This window comes from Rhineura floridana, chromosome 1 (genome assembly GCF_030035675.1).
Source record: "Rhineura floridana isolate rRhiFlo1 chromosome 1, rRhiFlo1.hap2, whole genome shotgun sequence".
Lineage (NCBI taxonomy): Eukaryota > Metazoa > Chordata > Lepidosauria > Squamata > Rhineuridae > Rhineura > Rhineura floridana.
This window is the reverse complement of record NC_084480.1, coordinates 219,810,570-219,834,293: the sequence shown is the minus strand read 5'-3', so window position 1 is coordinate 219,834,293 and position 23,724 is coordinate 219,810,570. Positions and strand designations below refer to the sequence as shown.

Here is a 23,724-nt window from a genome sequence, read left to right as displayed (position 1 = left end):
ACTGCGAAACTGTTATATCAGCATGTTTGGCATAGTTGTACTTTCCTGTACTTTCACGTACAGTAGGGCCCCGCTTTCTGGTGCTTCTCTTCTCTAATGCTAATGCGGCAGTTTTGAATTGAATCCATGTTCCATATGTTCAGCGCTTGTTCCGTTTTTGTGGTGGAAAATTGCCAGAATACAGAGAGACACTGAGTGCACAAATTGATGGCTCCCGACGCCCTCCTCGGACTCAGCTGCTGAGCGTGTCGTCACACCTTGGAAACATTCCTTTTTTAAACTACAGTTGGGCTGATGGGAGTTGTAGTTTAAAAAAGGAACATTTCCAAGCTCTGACAACGCGCTCAGCAGCTGAGTCAGAGAAGGGTGTTAGGTGCCATTTTATTGTTGGTGATTCATTCTGATTCAGCATTTGTGCGCTCTGTGTCTCTCTGTACTGTATTCTGGCAATTTTCCCAACTTTCAAAAGTTAAGGTTATTATATTATACAATACAATGTTTATATATACTGTATACTGTATTAATATATATAAAATATATAATAATTTATAATATATAAATAATTTATATAATTTACTGCCACCTTAAGGAGGGCGAGCGGGTGAAGATGCAGGGGTGAGGGAGAGCGAGAGAGCCGGCGGAGGGAGAGTGAGCGGGCACGGGCTTGCCGGCGAGCGGGTGGGCAGTTCCCTTCCTGTGATCTGCAGCAGGAAGCCTGCCACCATAAGGAGGGCGAGCGAGCGAGCAGGTGGGGGGAGGGCGAGTGAGGAAGATGGTGGAGGGTGAGTGAGTGGCTGCAGGCGGGCTGGCAAGCGGGAGGGCAGCTCCCTGCCTGCGATCCATGGCAGGGAGCCAGGGCCAGTGAGCAAGCGAGTGGGGGGAGCGGTGGGAGAGGGCGATGCTATGTCCCACTTTTCAGTGCTTTTCGTTTTTCGGCAGGGGTCTGTTCCCTAACCTGCCGTATGAGTGGGGCCCTACTGTACTTCATTGTCTATTCCCCTCCCAAAGGCAGCTGTATTTCTTCTTCTTCTTTGAACTTGAAGCACTTCAGGGCAGTGAAAAGAACTTAAAGTACAAGCAGTGTGTTCAAGGGCAACAACAATAACAGTGTACAAGGAGGAGGAGAAGTAATTTGAAGAGACTATGCTGATGGAGGCTTGGATATGAACAGCTGCTTATAGTTAAAATGTGTGGCTCTGTTTAGTTTAACTGCTGGCTACCATTTTGACTGATGCAATATAAAGGGATATGGTTGCTTAAAGACTTGCCGTTTAGAACAATAACTGAACAGATACCATCTTTAACAGAGGCTGGACTTGGTTTAAATATTTTTTTGTTTTGTTTTGTTTTCTCCTTTGGATGTGCTTGCTGGAAAAGGGTTATAAGATCTCCAATTTTAATGTATTTGTGAAATTTATTAATATTTACTATTGAAAACATTGCCTACAGCTTACATTAGTTGAAGATTAGATTGGTTTTCAGTTTTAATATGGTTATTACACATGCTTAATACCATAGCGCTACATTCAACAGTTCACCACCTAACTTAGTCCAGAAATCTATACTAGATTATTGTGAGCCAGATAAAGAAGGGAGTTACAAGCAAATGAGCAGTGGATGGATCAAGAGATTCCAGAATTGCCATCTACAGACAGTTTGGGCTTTTTAAACCGGCCGGCTGGCTGAGGTGGCTCCTGCTTTGTCTGCCTTTTTGTGGGTCTTGAGTCATGTGCCTGGAAGAGAGGACTCAGAGCCAAGTGGGGAGATTTGAGGGCCCCCCAATTAGCGTAGTGACGGGTAGAGGGAGATATGGCATTGTGAGGAGGACTTGCCAGGTAAGGGGAACGCAGCCCAGGCAGTTAATGACTGTGCCTTGTTCCGGTCATCCCCACACCCGCAGGTTTGTTGGTTGCCCTATCAGCCAGCTCTCAGGCCTCCGGATGCTGCTCCTAAACGCCAGATCGGTGCATAATAAGATCTCCCTCATTCATGATTTAATTGTGGATGAGGCAGCCGATCTGGTATGTATAACCGAGACCTGGGAGGGTGAGCAGGGAGGAGTCAGTTTCTCCCAGCTATACCTGCCAGGGTACCTGGTCCAGCATCAGGGTAGACCTGAGGGTCGGGGAGGAGGGGTTGCTGTGGTCTATAGGAGTTCCATCTCCCTCTGCAAGCACCCTGTCCATGTGACTACTGGTCTGGAGTGTTTGCACCTTATGTTGGGTCAGCGGGACAGACTGGGGATTCTGTTGGTGTACCGCCCACCCCACTGCTCAACAGACTCCCTAGCTGAGCTGATGGAGGTGGTCTCGGGTGTACTGTTGAGATCCGCTAGACTGTTGGTTCTGGGGGATGTCGACATCCATGCCGAGGCCACCTTATCCGGGGCGGCTCAGGATTTCATGGTCTCCATGACAACCATGGGACTGTCCCAATATGCCATTGGCCCAACAGATGTAGCAGGGCATACTCTAGATTTGATTTTTGCAACTGGACATGGAGTTGGTGATCTGAATGTGGGGAGCCTTACATCAGTCCCTCTGTCATGGACAGATCACTGCTTGCTGAAGTTTAGACTTACAGTGGCTTTTCCCCTCTGCAAGGGTGGGGGACCTATTAAGTTAGTCCGCCCCCAGAAACTAATGGATCTGGATGGTTTCCAAAGGGCTCTGGGGAGTTTTTCAGCTGATAGGGTTGGCGCTCCTGTTGAAACCCTGGTCGAGCTGTGGAATACAGAAATGACCCGGGTGGTTGACATGATTGCTCCTGAGCACCCTCTCCTGTGTAGAGCTCGTACGGCTCTATGGTATACCCCAGAGTTGAGAGCGATGAAACAGTATCGGAGACGGCTTGAGTGCAGATGGAGACGAATTCCTAGTGGATGCAATTATACACTGGTAAGTGCCTATGGTAAGCTGTATTTAGGGGCAGTGAGGGCAGCAAAAAAACAATATTTTGCTGCCACTATCAAATCATCAATCTGCCGCCCAGCGGAGCTCTTCAGAATTGTCTGGGGGCTATTACACTCTGGCCCCAGGGACATGGTAGAACCATCTGAGGCCCGCTGTAATGAATTTGCTAGGCACTTCCAGGATAAAATCTTTAGTATCCACCAGGACTTAGACTCCAGTGTTATAGCAGATGACTCAAGCGAGGTATCCAGAGCACAGCCTTGTCCCGATTTCTTGGATGAGTCTCAGTTGGTGCAGCTTGAGAACATTGACAAGGTGCTTGGACAGGTTCGTGCAACCACTTCTGTGCTGGATCCTTGCCCTTCTTGGCTAATAAAAGCTAGCAGGGATGGAACAGCCGGCTGGGCCAGGGAGGTGATTAATGCCTCTCTGCGAGAGGGGGTGGTCCCTGGCTGCCTGAAAAAGGCAGTAGTGAGACCACTCCTGAAGAAACCCTCCCTGGACCCAGAAAATCTTAATAACTATAGGCTGGTAGCAAATGTTCCATTCCTGGGCAAGGTCCTTGGACGAGTGGTTGCGGGCCACTTCCAGATACTCTTGGGGGTTCTCCTAGAATCATCTCTGTCACTTGAGGCTCAGGTAGCCTCGGTGGCACGGAGTGCATTCTACCAACTTCAGTTGGTGGCCCAACTACGTCCCTGTCTGGACAGAGATAACCTGGCTTCAGTTGTCCATGTTCTGGTAACCTCTAAATTAGATTACTGCAATGCACTCTATGTGGGGCTGCCTTTGAAGATGGTTCGGAAACTGCAGCTTGTGCAAAATGCAGCGGCCAGATTGGTAACATGGACCAGACGGTCCAAACATAGAAAACCGATTCTGGCCCGCTTGCACTGGCTGCCTTTATGTTTCCGAGCTCGATTCAAGGTGCTGGTTTTCACCTATAAAGCCTTACACGACTTGGGACCACAATACCTGATGGAACCCACCCGTACACTGCGTTCAAGTTCAAAGGCCCTCCTCCAGGTGCCTACTCCAAGGGAAGGTCAGAGAATGGCAACAAGGGAGAGGGCCTTCTCAGTGGTGGTCCCCAACCTATGGAACGATTTATGTGACGAGGTGCGCCTGGCGCCAACACTGTTATCTTTTCGGCGCCAGGTCAAGACTTTCCTCTTCTCCCAGGCGTTTTAGCATGTGTTTTATATTGTTTTAATTTTTTAAAATTGTGTTTTAAATGGTTTTTTAAAAGATGTATTTTAAATTGTATTTGTTTTTAGTTACTGTAAACCTCCCAGAGAGCTTCGGCTATGGGGCGGTATACAAGTATAATAAATAAATAAACAAACAAACAATGCTTGTGTAACAGCCGGGATAGGAGATAATATAGCTCAGGGAAGAAATTCAGATATGCATTATTTTAATGAAGGTCCAGCTAACTGGTGTATTGATCCAGATCTGATAGAAGTTAATTCCTCACCTTCCAGGCAAACACAGTCTTCTTTTCATAAAGAAATATTAAATACACTTAAGAAAAGTATAGGTAAGCCTGATTTAGGAGAAACAGAGGTAGAAGTTCCCTCCTTGTGAGGGCTTTTATGAGATCATTTTTTTTTTATCTAAGCAAAAGAAGGCTAGGACGGCAGCTATGAGAAGTAGAAAAGATCCTCAAATGCAAAGATGTATCACTGAACACTAAAGTCAGGATAATTCAGACCATGGTATTCCTGATCTCTATGTATGGATGTGAAAGTTGGACAGTGAAAAAAGCGGATAAGAGAAAAATCAACTCATTTGAAATGTGGTGTTGGAGGAGAGCTTTGAGCATACCATGGACCACGAAAAGGACAAATAATTGGGTGTTAGAACAAATTAAAGCAGAACTATCACTAGAAGCTAAAATGATGAAACTGAGGTTATCATACTTTGGACACATCATGAGAAGACATGATTCACTAGAAAAGACAATCATGCTGAGAAAAACAGAAGGGAGTAGAAAAAGAGGAAGACCAAACAGGAGATGGATTGATTTCATGAAGGAAGCCACAGACCTGAACTTACAAGATCTGAACAGGGTGGTTCACGACAGGTGCTATTGGAGGTCGCTGATTCATAAAGGTTGCCATAGGTCATAATCCACTTGAAGGCACATAACAACAATAAAAATAAAAGAAGCAGCAATGTGGTAGTGGTGGGGGATGCTATATTGAGAAGACAAAAGAATGGATTGATTGAGTGGGAGGGATAGTGCTTTTAGGCCTTGGGATGACTATCAGAACTGATAATGTGCACTTGGGGAATGAGAGTGCATCCAGATAGATCAGTGCATCCACACACACAAGCACACCTGCTCCTCCTGCAAGCATCTGCAGGCCTGCATGCATTTGGGCATGTGGCAGGGGGGAAGCCCTCAACTGCCACAGCATCTTGGACAGAGAGATTGGGGGGGGAGTGTAGGTAGAAGAAAGGGGGGATGCTGGCACACACACCTATTCTCAGAGATGGGGGGCAAGCAAGTCCCGAGCTTCTTCCTTGCTCCTTGGCTCTGTTTGGGCTGAACTGGGCAGCCTCACAAATAAGAATAATTTTTAAAAGGCATTGGCAGTGAATCAGCAGCCAAGAAAGGCAGGTAGGCTGGCTGCCAGGAAGGAAGGGGGAAAGCAGTCTTTTCTTGCAGCCTTGCTTCCTTTCCTCTCATTCTGAGTAAGGGCGTCATCAGCAGTGACAGTGCAAGGAGATGGGAGTCTGCAATAGTAATCCCCTCTTCTTCCTGGTAGCTCTACTCTCAGCCTCCTTTGGCATCTGCCACATGTTTTATAGGCAGATGCCTGCCCTTGGCATGCCTGAAATATGCTCCAGCGCTTCAGCAAAAGTCCTCTCCTCTTGTTTGGAGCAAGGGGGAGGTGTTGTCTGCAGTGGCAGTGGGGAGCAGACAGTGTCCAGGGAATGAAGACTTTAAAAAAAAACAATTAATAAATAATTCATTTCTTTACTGTTTGTGGTCCCTCTGGATTACTCTGCGGCCCCCCTGGGGGTCACTGCCCCCAGGTTGGGAACCACTGCTCTAAAGGTAAAGGTGTCCCCGCACTTGTAGTGTGAATCATTTCTGACTCTTAGGGTGACGTCTTGCGACGTTTACTAGGCAGACCGTATATAAGGGGTGGGATTGCCAGTTCCTTCCCCGGCCTTTCTTTACCCCCCAGCGTATGCCGGGTACTCATTTTACCGACCACGGATGGATGGAAGGCTGAGTGGACCTCGACCCCTTTTACTGGAGATTCGACTTCCTCCTTCCGTTGGAATTGAACTCAGGCCGTGAGCAGAGCTTTTGCTGCATTACCGCTGCTTACCACTCTGCACCACGGAGGGTCATATAGCACTGCTCTAGAAGCATCAAATAAGAGCAGGAATCAATGAACTTCAGTTAGTCATGTCTATTGATTTCCATAGGTCTGCTGTAAGTAGGAGTTAATTGGATACAACCCATAGCCTTGGAGATGTCTGTCTGTCTTGATTATGAGGCATTTAGCATTTTGAGTGAATTACTTTAACTACTGTGATATGTCTTGAGTTTTAGCAATATGTTTGTGCTCAGTTTTCCTATCTAAACATTACTTGAAGGTTGTGCATGTGGAATTTTAAAAATCTGCATAATGAGGTGTATTCCATCTTAACACACTCAACAAATCAGCTTAGCTTTGTAATTATTCTCAAAAGAAGAATAACATACCTTGGTCACACCACACAGTCCCAAATGTTTGGTTTATTTTAGAATGGAACTGTGTTGTTTTCCAGATGCACCAAAGCAGTGTGAATACTAATGGCTCTTTGATTAGAGACCCCTTTAAAAGGCAGATTGCTGCAATATCTATATTTGGAACATGCACACATCTTCAAATACTATATGACCTCCCCTCAACATTGCCAGGATGGTTTATTTCCACAAGGACTCAAGAATGATCTGTGCTCCGCAACATAGTGTCTTCTTGAGAAGCGTCAGCAGATTTCATCAGCTTGAGGAAACGAATTAATTGCACACTTGTGGGAATCTTTTCAATAACTTATTCTTTATGATTCGCAAGTGTTTCTTTAGTTCTCCCATGTAAAATGAAATAATCTCCGAAGTCACATACAAAACAGCATATAGAAAAAGTTGTGATTTCTGACTAGTTATATGTACCAGGCTCTCATTAACGGTCCAAATTCTAAAATAGTTTGACTAGTGATACACTTACTTGGGTAAGTAGGTAATTCGGAGTATATTTTAACTGAAGGTGTTGGTTATTGAATTCAATTTTTTTATTTAAATCAGTTTTCAAAATTTTCTTAAAACAATTCCTAAAAAAAACCTAGGTCAAAGGTATCATCATGAATACTAATTATACAACTTGTAATTATATTTTATGAATATGTTAACAACAGTTTATGGAGATGGGAGATAACCTGATCAGGCCTATTCTGCCGTTGGTGTACATGACAGGGCTGTGGAGTCGGAGTCGTGGAGTCAGAGTCTGAGTCAGAAGCAATTTTGGGTGGAGTCGGAGTCGGTAGAAATGTACCGATTCAGACTCCGGCTTCAAAATAAAAACTTTCATAGGAATTTAGGAAAGTTTTCTTGTTCAGAAACTTTAATCAAATAAATATATTTTATGTTCTATCAATCTAGCCTGATGATTCACGTGGTGGTGATGAAATGCCTTGTGCTACCATTTTACTACAGTAAATTTGTTATTACTAGTTAATATACATTTGCCATTTATGAAGGAGTCGTAGTCGGACAGTAGAAAAATAGAGGAATCGGAGTCGGAGTTGAAGGTTTGGCATACCGACTCCACAGCCCTGGTACATGAAGTGCATGTGCACGCTATCTCTCTCTCTGGGCCTTGCCACAGAAGACAGAGAAGGTCAATGAATAGAGAAGTTGGGGAGTGAATGAGGCTCAGGGTCATTAATTTCTCCCTCCCCTCTCCTCCTCTGGTGAACCCAAAAGGAGGAAATGGAGACATATCTACATTCTGTTTTTAACGAACCAATTTATTGTTATATCTAAAAAGGACAAAAGATTGTTAGTTTAAACTATAATTTACTAAACGAAGCCAGTATCACACCATGGTTTATGATCTTGGTTTGTTTTAGCAAACCATGGTTTAAACAAACCAGAGTTCCCAGTTTGAACATAACAAAAAACCAGAGCTTGGAAAAGTTACTTTTTTTGAACTACAACTCCCATCAGCCCCAGCCAGCATGGCCACTGGATTGGGCTGATGGGAGTTGTAGTTTAAAAAAGTAACTTTTCCAAGCTCTGCAAGAAACTCCGGCTATTTTAAAACATGGCATGGATGCTTCCAGTCTCCTCTTTGTGGCTGCACTGGAGGAGGAGAAGACAAGAAGGAACATGTTAGCCTGAGGCTCACTGCTACATGTTTGCTTGTTTTAACAGACCAGTGTTTTAGCATTTCATTCAAAATGGACCTATATGTTGGCATTGGGGTGTGTGTGTGTGTGAATGTGTATATAGTATATCATGTGAGTACTCATTTCCTCTCCTTCCTTTCCTGATTCTGAGACCTAGTTTGGGTGTAATATATCTCAGCTTAGTAAGCTTAGTATGCACAAGCATGTCCAAGTGCCTGGAATCCGTTAGTGAATGGATGGGAAGGAATAGGCTGAAACTAAACCCTGACAAGACTGAGGTATTGCTCGTGGGAGACAAGAATAAGTTGGGAGATATAGACCTGGTACTTAATGGAGTAAAATTGCCCCTGAAAGACCAGGTCCGCAGCCTCAGGGTCATTCTCGACTCCCAACTGTCCATGGAGGCCCAGGTTTCGGCAGTGAGCCAGGCAGCTTGGTATCAACTTCATTTGATACGGAAGCTGCGGCCCTGCCTTCCTGTCCATCTGCTCCCACGAGTGGTACATGCCCTGGTCTCCTCTCGCTTAGACTACTGTAATGCGCTCTACGTAGGGCTGCCCTTGAAGACGATCCGGAAATTACAGCTGATACAAAATGCGGCGGCACGTTTAATTAGGAACTGTCGTCGCCGTGATCACATCACGCCAGTGTTAGTAGATCTACACTGGTTACCAGTTGTTTACCAGGCCCAATTCAAGGTGCTGGTACTGACCTTTAAAGCCCTATACGGTTTCGGCCCAGTTTATCTTAAGGAGTGCCTCCAGCATCACCAATTAAGCCGCCTAACAAGATCAACCACACAAGAACTTCTTTCAATTCCGCCAGCTGAAAAAGCTAGGCTGGTGCGAACCAGAGAGAGGGCATTTTCAATTGTGGCTCCCGCCCTCTGGAACTCCCTTCCGTTCGATCTCCGCCCCCTCCTTGATAGGCTTTCGCCGTGCCTTAAAAACCTGGCTGTTCAGACAGGCCTTTGGGACTCCTGGGGTGGGTTAGGTTTTAATGTTGTTGACCACCTGAAAGAGTGGTGTTTTTTAATGGCTGATTTTTTAATTGGTTTTATATTGTATTTTATTGGGAGTGTACGTCGCCTAGAGTGGCCGTTGAGTCGGCCAGATGGGCGACTCACAAATAAAATTTTATTATTATTATTATTATACTCTGTCCTTGCATTGCTCCTTTCCTCCTCTGCATGCAATGATTGAAGACCTCCTGGGTTAATTAAGTATATTTTCCTGTTTCACCAAAATGAAACAAAATGGGAAATTGTAATTACCATGTTTGGGTCAAGGCAGGATACAAAATCACAATTTGAAGTTAGTTTCAGATCCTAATTTTTTCCAAATCTGGTAACCGCAGTGTCCCACTGTGGATGTAATAGGAAACTGATTAATTAGCCCAGGAAGTCTTGAGTCATTGCATAGAAAGGAGGAGGGAAGGGAGCAGCATGAGGATGGAATGCGTTGGCACAAAGCTTTATGCATGTATTGACTTAATATGCTCAGATACATTACATCTGAACCAGGCTTAAACTGTATTTGCAAAGTATTATGGCTGAACTAAAACATTGCCTCATTTAGGTGTAAGGAGCTGTTAAGATGTATATAGCTTTATAGCCTACTGGTTCTTGGCTGTAGTATCAAATGAGAGATGGGTTTCTTTCCAAGCCACTAGGTATGAACTATGAGAAACAGCCAAGAAATGAGCAGACCTGCAAACACTAGGAGGCCAACTTTGACTCAGTAACACCCACTAACAAATCAGTAAGGGTACTAATTAACTTCTGAAATTCAGAGAAATCTTGGCTACAAACTCACAGCCACAATAAGGAAGAAAAATGAAGGGGCTTGATGAGAAAGGGAAAACACAAAATCAACAGAAGTGCAAATAAAAGACAACTACAAGTGCAGAATGGTATGCAATATGCTTAGTTGCAAAGTCTCTTAAGGTGCTGCTGTTAGAAAATTGGTACTGGGAAGAATAAAATAAGGTTATAAAGACCTAAAGGCAAGCTGATGCAGAAGAAATCACCAGTTTTTTTTTAATCTTTCAGGTGAAGCCAGTTACACACAGCAAAATCAATGTGTCTGCACGGTTTCGAAAGCCTCTTCAGGAGCCATGCACTGTTTTGTAAGTAGGATTTACTGATAGGCTGTTTGATCATCATTTATTTTGTAGAACATGCAGCTGATTGCAACCTTCTGTTGTTTGTTTAGCCTGATTGCTAATGGTGACCTTGTAAGCCCAGCTGTGCGTCTTTTCATCCCAAGAAAAGCACTAACTCAATGGGATCATGTTCTCGAAATGGTTACTGAAAAAGTTACACTAAGAAGTGGTGCTGCGCACAGGTAAGAGGAACTTGCATATTGCAGATATAACCACACTTTCAGGTTTTTGCTAGCAAGCTGCAGATGAGCAGGGCCAGGTTCTAGTGGTGAAAGTGGTACAATGTTGTACATGTACATGATGAACTGGGCTTTAACTCCTTTCACCACTCGAAAGAAGCAGTCAGTAAGTGCATGAACTATTTGCTCACTTGATGCTCTGCAGTGGCACCTGAAAGTGGTGCTTGCTGTCTTGCATCATCTGTAGCTGGCTGGTAGCGTTTTTTAAGTGACTGTGCATATAGACAGCCTGAAAAATCCTAAGGCTTCCAAAGGATAATTTTTAAAATAATTTAAAAATACTTCCTAAATGCATAGTAGGAGCTAGTGAGGCACACACTGAATAAGTAAGATCTGGTAGGAGTAGATGGTTGTGAAGGAAGCTCATACTTGCCGCCCTAGGCTCCTACTGGGAGGAAGTGCGGGATATAAATTGATAAGCAAGCAGGTCTTCAGACAGAAGTCCAGGTGGAATGCATTCCAATAATACCTACACAGGAAAGGCCTGGATGATCAAAGGAAAGTTTGAATTCACAGAAGCATAGAGTTAGAAGGGGCCTGTAAGGCCAACGAGTCCAACCCCTTCTCAATTCAGGAATCCAAATTAAAGCATACCTGATAGCTGCCTGTCCAGCTGCCTCTTGAAGGCCTCCAGTGTTGGAGAGCCCATTACCTCCCTAGGTAATTGGTTCCATTGTTGTACTGCTGTAACAGTTAGGAAGTTTTTCCTGATATTCAGTTGAAATCTGGCTTCCTGCAACTTGAGCCCATTATTCCGTGTCCTGCGCTCTGGGACAATCAAGAAGAGATCCAGGTCCTCCTCTGTGTGGCAAACTTTCAAGTACTTGAACAGTGCTCACTTCCGGGAAGGGTGACTTCGCTTGTGCCTGCTTTTGGGACGGGCTCCCGCCTCAAAAGAAGCTTATTCAGATATAAATCAGTCAGAACATTTTTTTTTGACTGATGAAATTTCTCCCGGGCAGGGAGAAACGTAGAGATCAACCTCAAAAGCCTGTTTTTGTTGGGAGGACTGGATTTCATTAATTTATGAGATAAGGTCCAGCCAACAATGCTGGACGGACTTCTGAACAAGCTCTATCTGTTTAAGCGATACGTTTATCTTTTCTTTAAAGAGAGAACGGACTAACAGGCAAGCACCCTTCTTTCTATTATTTTTTTTACTTGGTTTAAATTGTTGCAGCAAAAGGAGATTTGTCAGATTGATCGGCTTTGGACAACTTCTGGGTGAGCTATAACTCTTCTCTGTTATTCACGAAATTAACAGCTTATCTCTGTTTCTGTCGCAAAAAGCTGTCCTGGAAGTGCATTCTAAAGATATAAACAGAAGAGGGATTTCTATTCCTGATTTCTATTCCGAGGAATATTATATTGTCTGGGACTATTCTCTTTTTGGTCTATTTTATTTTGACGAATCTGCTTCTTCACGACGCCACTAACTGTTTTGATGCTGGGAACTAAATTTGTTTTGCATTCTTGAACATAGAGAGATAAGGCAGGCTGCTCTGTTTATACTGTGATGTCATCAAGCCTGGAATATTAACCCAATTGTTGCTGAAATAAGAAGTGGTTCTTCTTTATTTTTGTTTTGCTTTGTTTTCGTGGTTTTAAAAATGGCAATCAAGAAAGTGGCTGAGAATCTGGAAGTAACTATGTTTCAGAAAATAATGGATGAGATTGAGATAACGAAACAAACCCTGCGACAGGGTAGTAAGGAGCTGAAAATTGAACTGAGCAAAATGACGCAGGAGCTTAAAGAAATAGGGGATCCTGTGAGAGAGGAGAATGAGATCAGAGATGAGAAAAGAAAAAATAAAGGGAAGATACAAGCCCTGGAGATTGGAACAAATGTGGAATTGGAAAAAGATCTGGAGTTTATGGATTTTAGAAATAAAATCTACTGTTTGGAATTTAACGTTATCTCTGAAGAAATTAATGAAGATATTAGAGATAAAGTTATCAATGGCTTGGATAATCTTTTGGACTGGAATGACGTGATGGAGTTTGATATAGAGAAAATCTATGGAATTAACTGCAGCCATGTGACAATGGAAAAACTCTCAAGAGATGAGCCAGTGCATTTTGTAAAAAAGAAGAACAGAGATATGACTTTACAACAGTATTTCAGCAACTTATTCAGAATGGATGGCAAGAAAATATTTGGGATAGAGGAAATTCCCATCAGACTCCTATTATATGACTATGGCTACGACAGCAAGATTATTATGGAATACTGATAATGGAAGATTGGACACTGAAATTACTGGACTTAACAGGACTATTGAAGATGGAAGATGGAACTAATATGGATAATGGAATAATGGCTATTGAAATTATTGAACCTAACAGATTTTGATGAGATGGATTAATCGAAATGTTTATTTGGACTATGGTTATGACAATAAGATTATTATAATTATTAACGAGATGGATTAATCGACATGTTTATTTGGAGAAAAATTGATAGATATATTTCTTAAAGAATTGAAACCTCTCTTTGACTTTTTGTGGAAAGAATAAAGTAATGTTTATGAGATTTGATGATTAATTAAGATAACTACTGGAGGAAAGTGATTTTATAATATGATTTAAGAGACAGGATTGTTATATATTGTAGACCTATAACTGATTTGATCTGTGACAAATGGGAAGTCAATATTTTATTTTTTGTTGTTTAATTATTTTTGTTTTGTTTTGTTTTTTGTCTTTGAATGTTTTATGATTTTGTTTTGTATGTTTTATGAAAATTTGAATAAAAATTATTGTAAAAAAAAAAAAAAGTACTTGAACAGTGCTATCATATCTCCCCCCCAGTCTTCTCTTGTCACGGGTAAACATGCCCAGTTCTTTCAGTCTCTCCTCAAAGGGCTTTTTTCCAGTCCCCTAATCATCCTTGTTGCCCTACTCTGAACCCGTTCCTGTTTGTCTGCATCCTTCTTAAAATGTGGTGTCCAGAACTGGATGCAGTACTCAAGATGAGGGCTAACCAGTGCCAAATAGAACCAATACTTCACAAGATTTGGAAACTATACTTCTGTTAATGTGGCCTAAAATAGAATTTGCCTTTTTTGCAGCCACATCACACTGTTGGCTCATATTCAGCTTGTGATCAACAACAATCCCAAGATCCTTCTCACACGTAGTATTGCTGAGCCAAATATTCCCCATCTTATAACTGTGCTTTTGGTTTCTTTTTCCTAGGTGTAGAACTTTGCACTTGTGTTTGTGTGTGTGTTATGTGTCTTCAAGTCGATTACGACTTATGGCAACCCTATGAATCAGCGACCTCCAATAGCATTTGTTATAAACCACCCTGTTCAGATCTTGTAAGTTCATCTGTGGCTTCCTTTATGGAATCAATCCATCTTCTGTTTGGTCTTCCTCTTTTTCTACTCCCTTCTGTTTTTCTCAGCATTGTTGTCTTTTCTAGTGAATCATGTCTTCTCATGATGTGTCCAAAGTAGAATAACCTCAGTTTCATCATTTTAGCTTCTAATGCTAGTTCTGGTTTAATTTGTTGTAACACCCAATTATTTGTCTTTTTCACAGTCCATGGTATGTGCAAAGCTCTCCTCCAACACCACATTTCAAAGGAGTTGATTTTTCTCTTATCCACTTTTTCTCTGATTCACTTTGCACTTATCCCTGTTAAATTTCATTCTCTTGTTTTCAGCCCAGTGCTCCAGTCTATCAAGATCCCTTTGAATTTTGTTTCTCTTCCAAGATATCAGCTGTCCCTCACAATTTTGTATCTGCAAATTTGATAAGCATTCCCTGCACCACCTCATCTAAGTCATTAATAAAAATGTTGAAAAGCACTGAACCTGAGGACTGAGTCCTGCACTAACCCACTTTTTACCTCCCCCCAGTTTGAGAAGAAACCATGAAGTCTAGATATATTATGTCCATAGCATTCCTACAGTCTACCAGGAAGGTTACCTGATCAAAAAATGAGGTAAGATTAGGCTGGCAGGATTTGGTCTTGATAAATCCATGTTGGCTTCTAGTAATCACTGCACTTTTCAAAGTGCCTACAGACTGACTGCTTTACAAACTGCTCCAGAATTTCCCCAGGGATCAATGTCAGGCTGACTGGTCTGTAGTTCCCAGGTTCCTCCTTTTTGCCCTTTTTGAAGATAGGGACAACATTAGTTCTCCACCAGTCATCTGGCACTTCACCCATCCTCCATGATTTCACAAAGATAGTAGTGTTTCTGAGAGTTCTTCAGCCCATTCCTTCAATACTTTAGGATGCAGTTCATCAGGCCCTGGAGATTTGAACTCATTCAAAGTGATTATGTATTCCTTGACCATTTGTCTATCAACCTCAAGCTGCAGTCCTGCCCCTTCATCTTCACGTTTCCCAGTACAGTCATAGACCCTCTTTTGGGAGAAGACTGAGCCAAAGTAGGAATTGAGCACTTGTGCCTTTTCTTTGTCATCTGTTATCATTTTGCAATCCTCATTGAGTAGCTGTACCACTATTTATTTTCTCTGTCTTTTATTATGGATGTACCTGAAGAAAGCTTTTTTATTGCTTTTGGCATCTCTCGTTAACCTCTGCTAATTCTAGTCCCAGGCTATGGTCTGAAGGCACATATGGTCAGCACCCTGCTGAAGCTAAGCAGAGTCAGGTCTGGTGAGTGCCTGGATGGGAGACCGCCTGGGAACCGTATGTAAGCTGCCTTGGGTTTCTATCATGAAAAGAAAGGTTGAGTATAAATGTAATAAATAATAATAATAAATAATTATCAGCTTTAGCCTTCCTGACGCCATCCATGCAATTCCGTGCTACCTGTCTGTACTCTTCCTTTGTGGCGTGGCCTTCCTTCCACTTCATGTATGTGTCCTTTTTTGTTTTCAGGTCGTCTCTAAGCTTTCTGTGAAGCCACATTGGCTTCTTCTGCTGTCTTCCCCCTTTTTTCCTTGACAGAATTGTTTGCCATTGTGCCTTTAGAATTTCGTCCCACCCATCTTGGACTCCTTTTCTCATTAGGGTTGCTTGCCACAGAACCTTACTTAACCATATTTCTGAATTCAGAAGACAAGTTTTCCACCTCCAAAGTTTCTTTGCTGTGAGAGGGATGTCTTTGCTACAACTGCTTATCTGTCATTTTGAAAAGCACTTGCAGATTCAGTACAGCCCCCAGCTTGTGAAAATGTGTATGAAACAGATGTGTTTCAAATTTAGACATTTGTGACACCTATTGATTCTTCTTCTTAATTCTTTCTGTGTGTGATAGGCATATATCAACTATCCCTCATCTATTGCCCTTATCCTTTGCTCCTTTACCTTATGTCGTACATTTCTGACCCCTCCCAAGCAACTAACAAGCACTAAAAAAAGGTCTCCTTTTCACAAAGCTTAGAGTGAAGTTTGTTAGTTGATAGTTACCCATATTGACAACTTTTTTACTTCTGAATTCCTTCCGTGACAAGGATAATATTTCTGTTTTTTCCCCTTCTGAGGGCCAAACTATACATGCCGTGAGAGGTCTGTGAGATGACCTCCTATTGTCATCTTTTAGCCTTATAAACAGCTTTGTGTGTGACACTTGGTTTGGGGATGCTAGGCTGTGGGGAAGGGGGCTAACAATTTCCCCCAAGATAGTTTCCTTGATGGAAATTTCCCATGCTGCTAAAGCTGCTATTAGCCATGGAGTGGGACAAAAGCAGGTGCCAGTTGATGCTGTCCCTTCCCACTTTAGCTGATTGCTATTGGGAGAAGTGCAGTTGCCAATGGGGAAAGCACGTAGAGGGAAAGGATTAAACTCATCCTTCTTCAAGCACTGCTATCCTAACCCAAATCCCTCCTCTGCACTGCAGAGAGAGAGAGAGAAGAAAAGAAAAGATGATAGAAGCTCTCTTCTGCATCATGTGTAATTTGGCCCTCAGTTCATCATATTACTGGAACGGGCTAATTCTCATCCAGTGCTTTGTCAGGTTTGTGAGCAGTAAGTGAAGCTGGGGAAAGCTATAGCTGTCCTAATTGTACAGCTTGGAAAGCCACAGAAGAAACCCAGGCAGGCACTGAATTGGGGCTAGAGGATTTTTTGGAGTGTGGTGGTGGAGGAAGGATTTATTGGAGAGGAAATTTCCTATTTCCTCTTTAATCAAGTGCTTTGACTTCAGTGCTGGAGTCAGGTTCGTGCCCTTGCTCCTACCAACACGGGACTTTTGGCTCAGGCATTCCCAGTGGCTTTAATCCACAGGTTAGCACACAGTTGGAGAATAGATCAGATTACAGTTTGCACAGGGTTAAGATGATTGTAAGGCATTACTCAGCATGGCTACACAAGTGAACACCTGACATGTCCCCCATAAAGTATGGGGTGGGCATGACTACTTGCATGGGACTTGTCTTTCGGCTCGGGCTGGGCAAGCTACCAAGTGCTCCTGGGTAGGCTGGTTAATGGGCTCAGTTGGCATGTCTGTGGCAATGGAGGTGGGGATGCCTCGGCCAGATCATCCCCTGGCTCCTCCTCCAGCATCCTCTCCTGCGCTCAAGGTAGGTCAGCAACAGGAGGCTGGCCCAGAAGTGGAATGACTACTGAAGGCAGGATAAGGGGATGGATTGACAGCTCAACTTCTTCATCCATGTCGGCTGACACCTCGGAGGAGAGTCTGGTGACAGCAGAACGCTCCCCCCACCTGGCCTTCTCATCCCTCCCTCCCAGACCACTTCCCCCCTCCTGGGGCCCCTCCTCCTCTTCCTCTTCGGACCAGTCCTGCTAGGAGTTCTCCATGGTGTTCATGGCACAACCTAGAATTAATGCTTGAAAAAAGTTTTTAAAGACCTGGATATTTTGTTGCAATGCTTGTGGAAAAATCACACTGGCTTAGATCTTCCTCAATGCTAAACCATTATTTCATTGTTATACCCCATTTTGGGGTTTATATGGTCTGTCCTCCCTACCTTTCTTGAACTCTTCCTTATTTCCTTGTTCACAGTAACTGAGAAGCCCTCTTCAGTCATTCAGAGTGAATCTGTGAAGAGGGCAACAGAGGTACATGGACTGGCCTGTCCCCAACGTTCCCAACCCATGTGTGCTGCACTGCATTCCCCCATTAAGTGTAAAGGTTTGCAAGAGGCTCCTGATTGCATCCAGCTGAATGCATTTAGAAGCCTCTGGACCATTTGGAACCCTGTGTTCATGCTTAGAAGCCCCTTTTATAGATTTTCCTGCTCAGTGAGTGAGGGTTGGGCAGCACACGCAGGATGGGGATGCTGGGGGCAAGGTGGTGTGTATGCCTGTACATCCCTTAAACATTTCACTCCCCAACTGTTGCTTGAATGCCCTAACAGTTTGCTAATAATCTCTGAATCTGGGTTTTCCAGATGTGCTTTGAAGGCAAATAGTGGTCTAGAAAGCTTTTGCTTAGAAAAACCCTAATGTTTAATTTTCATGTGTAATTTATTGTTAAATACAGAAGGCTTGAGAGACATTTGAACAACATATTGTTTTGTTTTTTCATTTCTGTGTTTCCTGTAAATCCAGTTTTTGTATTTGATTCCTTAAAATGTTAGAGAACACACTAACTAGTTAGTGTAATCTATCATTGTTTGTTTAATCATTAGCAAGTCAGCTACTGTGATTTGTGGTAACTGGACTATCATTAGTTAAGGTTCCAGTAAAGGCCATTAATTCTGATAAGCATAAAATTCTTCATTAAATAAATGAATACAACATTAAGAGGGTTCAGTACAGTGCCGCCAAGACCTGAACGTTTACTAACGTGTGGGCTTTTTCCTCAGTTACACAAATCAGTTAACAGTACAGATGGCAAGACTTGTGAATGACATTTCAGTAGCAGATGGTGGGATTGGTTGGTGGCCTTATCTAACCTTCTAGTAGCAAAATTGCTGCTGCTTACCAAGAAGGAGAGTGGGAGGGGAGGGGCAAGGTCATGGGGAGATCAGTGCTGTGCAAATCCACCAGCAAGAGTGCCATATTGGTCCTCCAGTGGGTTTCCCCAAAGCCACTCTCCCCGCCACCTTGCCCCTCCTACTTTCTCTCCTGGTAAGCAGCAGTGACTCTGGCACTGGGAGGTCAGGTAAGTGCCACTGCCACACCACACCATCCACTACTGCCACATTTCTGGTGTATGGAATTAAATTACCTATTCACCCTACCACCAGCAAATGTGTCATAGTGGAGAAACAAACGTGGGGCTGGTCAATATGTTCCAAACAACTGAAATATATTGAAATTGAACATTTATTGGATAAGTAAGGGTGGAGTGCCTGAAATTTACATGATGCAGGGTGACAAGTGAGGCTCTGCTGGAAGATGGTGATGGTGCAGAAAATGGGAATGCAGCTCTAGGAACTGGAGATGAGACACACAGTTGAGTTTCTTGACAGGCAATATTGAAGGATGATAACACTATTGTGCCTGTTCAGAGAGATGCACTGAAGGAGCAGGCAATATAAAGTGAGGGCTCATCCAGATCGTAGTGTTGTGCACCTCCCCAATCTCCAAGCGGTGAGAATTCTAGGGTCCCTGCGCTCATCCAGGGTTTGGTTTCCTTTGGGAATAAGGTCAGCGGAGACTGCTGTGTCTTTATGAAATATGGTTTATTTATTTACACACATTCCAACCTGAGCTTAGGATGGAGGGGTTCAAGGCACCAGCAGTCCAATATCCAGTTTTTCCATCAGTGTTACAGGAGGTGTCCTATAGCCATGATGCAGAGAGCCAGCCCCTCTGCCTGCCTCCAGTCCCCAACAATTCTTGGACACAACTAAAAACACAACCCTCTCCTAGCTGCCAGGAGGGGGGGGGATGCTCTCCTGAAGAGTTTCAATGACAAAAGGGTCTTCCTGGCCCATTCACCAGTTGCTGGGCAACTGATAATCCCATTCTCCTACCTGGCCACTCTATTAGCTTAACAAAAGAGAGACTCATCTGACCAGCAGAGCGAGTTCCTCATTCCAAGGCACAGGTTTCCAAATCAGAGGCTGGAAAGGGGACCCACAGGGATCATCCATTCCAACCCCATACTCATAACACTATTAAAAATCCACATTTTCCTTATTGGAATTGTCCGCTGGCAGTCCAAGCCTGATTGCTTTGCACTTTCTTTGAACTCAAATCAAATCTTTCTTCATCCATACTTGTAGGCATGCCCCTTTTTGTTTACAAACTTGCCCCTTCCTCATCTTGTTGTGTTGCTGATTGGCTCATATCAGACGGGAGAGGGGTGAGGGAGCCAATGGGAACCCAACAGAATCAGGAGGAATTAAACTGAGTCAAAGCAACCAGCATCTCTCCCCAGCAACTGTTTATAATCCTTTTCAGTGTACTGTATAGTTGATTTTGGAAGCTCCAGATCAGGGGAGGGGAAAGTGCAGAAAGGCAGTGACTGGACGAGGCCATATGGATGAGGGTGAATTAATGGAGGCACAAGAGGCTTATATTACAGATTATACGGATGTATGGATGAGCCCTCAGGCTGCTGCCAATGCTCTTTTTCATGAATTGTAAACTCAAAAGGTGTATTAAGATTAATTCTGGGTAGAAAAGAGGCTCATGGTGTGTTTTTACCGAGGCAGGCAGATCAAGCAGGAACCATCCCTAGCTTGTAAGGCTTTACACGAGATTCCTGCATATGAGAAAGCTTCCTTATGTCCACAAGAAGTGTTCCATTCTGACAACTCTGAGCTTATCCCTGTAGTTTGCACATGCCTGTAGCCTCTTCTGTCTGAAGCAGAGGACCTGTTCAGTTTGGGTTGCAGAAGCTGTAGTTCCCAAGGAACTTTCCTTCTGTGCTCACCAACTTGTTAAGGAGTAAACTGGCTAGTCATGGTTGGTGCACTCAGTCACCCTGTTTATGGTGGCTGCTCCAATGATGACTCATCCCTGAACGTGACAGCTTTGGGAATTAAGGAGGAACTAGTGAGGTTGTCTAAGGCTTTAGATTTATCCTGCGCTGCTGTATTTTACTGAAGATTGGGTTTAATTATAGTATTTCACTGTTGTTTTATATGATGTTGTTTCACACTAAGTTGGAAAGTGCCCTGTGATCACTGTGTGATGAAGGGTCATTTAGAAATTCTGTTAAACACTAGGGGCTACCGCTCCTGCTCACTTTGCTTGCCAACCCGGCCTACCCTCACCAAACTCCCCCCACCCCTCACCAACCCCAGCTCCCCCCAGGTCAACCCTTTTCACCTCCAGACCTTGCTAAGCCTGTCCCCCCCTTTAGGCCTTGCTAAGCTTTCCTCTTAGACCTTGCTAATCCTCCTCCTTTCCCCCAACATTAGACCTCACTAAGTCCCCCTTTCTCCCCTTTTGATCTCGCTAAGCCTACTCCCTTCCTCACTGTAGACCACATGGCTTGGTGAATGAGTGAGCAAATGGGGAGGTAAGTGAGTGGGCAGCAGCAGCAGTGGCCTGGGTGAGCTGTGGAGCTGGATTCTGGGAGGCCTCATATCTACCATTGATACTTCCCATGAAGTGGGTTGGCCAGACCATTGCCAGCCATTTCCACCTGTGCATTCTTGTGAATGTTCAGTCACAGTGCTTGTTCGCTCACCATCCCTCTCACCACTGGCACCCCCCAGGCACCTACACTCCCCATCCCAACCCACTTGCCTTGGCTGTTGGGTCACCACTAACCCAGCCTTCCATTCCAGCTAGTGGCACTTATTAGTGGTGCAGCTTAGCCCTGTAGCTAGCCTTCTTTGTTAGGTGGGACAGCTACATTTCTAGGTGGGCCATTTTTGGGGGGGAGGGGAGGCACAGAGCTCCAGCCAGTTGCCCCCCCCCCCAGGTCGGGCAAAGAACAGCTCTGGGGAAGTGCCCTCACCCCACTCCCAGCTACAGGGCTGGTGCAGGTGTGAAGCAGCGTTTCTTAGGATATTTCAGAGATGCTAGTAAATCTACCTTTTGGGTTGGTATAACTTAAGTGGTAGCAAAATGCCAATGCTGGTTTGTGCAAATGATGTAACATGACAAAAAGAAAAATCATGGCTTCAAGAAAAACTGAATTTTCAAAGTTTGGGGGAGGAGCGACTCATATGTCTGCAGTACATGCATATTTATGCATTTAGCAATGCTGTGCCTCTCTAATTTATAGAGACTTAACCTAACAGTGTGACTAGGTTTAGAGATTTTAAAAATATTAAGCAATTTATAAATGACTTTAATTAATTACTTAAATATTTTACACCAATTTCAAAAATTGGTGTAGAAAATGGGAAGGATTGTCCTAATTTCTAAGAAAAGGACAAAACTGAGGAGTACCAATATAGATTACATGAAAAATCCTTGGAAAAGGCATATTATAAAGTGTAAGTAGCTGCATTCGGCTAATTTCATGCACAACTTGGGGCCAAACTCACTGAGAACTCCTCCTGTACAACCAGCGGAAGCAATACACCACTGATCCTACTACTAGTTCTTTAACAATTCCTTCCAGTTTAGTTGACATCATTCCAATGATAGGGAAGAATGGATCCAAGGATTATTCCCTTTTTTCACCTGGAATATGGCTCACAATGTATCACTAGATTTATTCATTGTTCTGATGAGATACTTTGTTGATTCTTTGAAGGGTGCAGGTGATGTATTTCAGTTGTTAAAGAACAGTATTCATGAGAACTCAACCTGAAACTATTATATATATGTTTTACAGGATCTACACTTTAGATGGAAAACCTGTTGAGTGTGGGCTGGATTTAGAAAATGGGCAGTTTTATGTAGCAGTTGGTAGAGATAAATTTAAGAAGCTGCCCTATAGTGAATTGCTGTTCACCAAGTCGACAATGAGGAGGTCTTATGGGTAAGTTTAATGTGTTTTGCACTAGCCATATTTATGAACAAAAATATAATAATATAGTGTGATAAAACTCAAATGCCTGCTGCAGCCAAACATATCTCTTGTAACTTCAGGACTGTAGAGAAGAAGCTACACAATGCTGCTGTAACTGTGGCTGATATCTCTATCCTTGTTTGCCTAGTTCACATGTTGTTTTTCCATATGAACACTTGCATAGACAAAAAAGTATTGTGTGAATTAAACCCAGATTAGGGGGGAAAACAAGGGCTTTGCTTTGAAGCAAAGAAGCCCTGAAGCTCCCATAATCCACACTAACCCACTTCACTCAGTGGTGGATCACAACTTCCCAGTTGCATAAATCTCTAAAGTCAACAGTTTTCACTTCAGGAGCTTTCTGTACCCAACTTTCCATAGTTTCTTGAACAAACGTATTTTGGGCCAGCTTTAAAAGTTACTGTCCTTCACAACCATTTTATTAGACCACAAATAAAAGACTTCTTAGTACTGTCCTTCAAATTACCTGCATGTAACTGCTCCCTGTGCAATTGGTCTTTGAGATACCATGGGTTGTGGTTGTTTATAGCATTTCAATAATTTCATCTATTACATAGGGTCCTTCCTTGGAGGGCTGTGACCCTCACCAGCCATTGTTGGAGGCTACAGCCTCCCCCCCCCAGAAATCAATGCTGATGGTGTTGGTTTTTTTAAATCATGCTTCCCTCTCCCAAAGAACACTATAATGTTTTTCCAATTAAGTGCTATTTAATTTTAACATTTTATTGCACAATAAGCTAAACAAGCTTTCTAGCACTAATATTGGTTAAAACAAACAAGCAAGCGTGGTGGTGACTGAAGGGTAGAGGTGCCAGATTCCTGCCTAATGTGACACTGCCAATATTGAAACCTTGCCTCCTTAAAAAAGATGGAAGAGTGCCACTAAGGCTGCCTACACTTGTGAGTACTGTACTTCTGCTTTCCTGAAATGTTGGACTTTCTGTGGTTTGAGAAAAGACAGAACAAAGGGGGGAAATACTGGAGGACAATGACTGAGTGATGGTATTGTCTGAATGCTTATAAAAAATAGTGAACAAAGAATGGCAATTCCACCCTTAAATGCCTACTGCAGAAGCATTCTTGTGGGGCACATGATATTAACTCTCCATGGAAGAGTTTGTTGGAGGTGCTGGGGGAACAGCAATTAGTAAAATTCTGTATCC

The 23,724-nt window shown here is 43.3% G+C and overlaps 1 protein-coding gene across 4 annotated transcripts in view; it reads left to right on the top strand.

The window, feature by feature from the left end:
* DCDC2 (doublecortin domain containing 2) overlaps positions 1–23,724 on the top strand; it is a 78,675-nt gene that overhangs the window by 22,212 nt on the left and 32,739 nt on the right. For all 4 annotated transcript variants that reach the window (XM_061593372.1, XM_061593367.1, XM_061593361.1 and 1 more), the window contains exons 4-6: positions 10,375–10,451; positions 10,538–10,669; positions 22,364–22,510. In XM_061593372.1, coding sequence (XP_061449356.1) covers positions 10,375–10,451; positions 10,538–10,669; positions 22,364–22,510 — 356 coding nt within the window. The remainder of the gene's footprint in view (positions 1–10,374; positions 10,452–10,537; positions 10,670–22,363; positions 22,511–23,724) is intronic.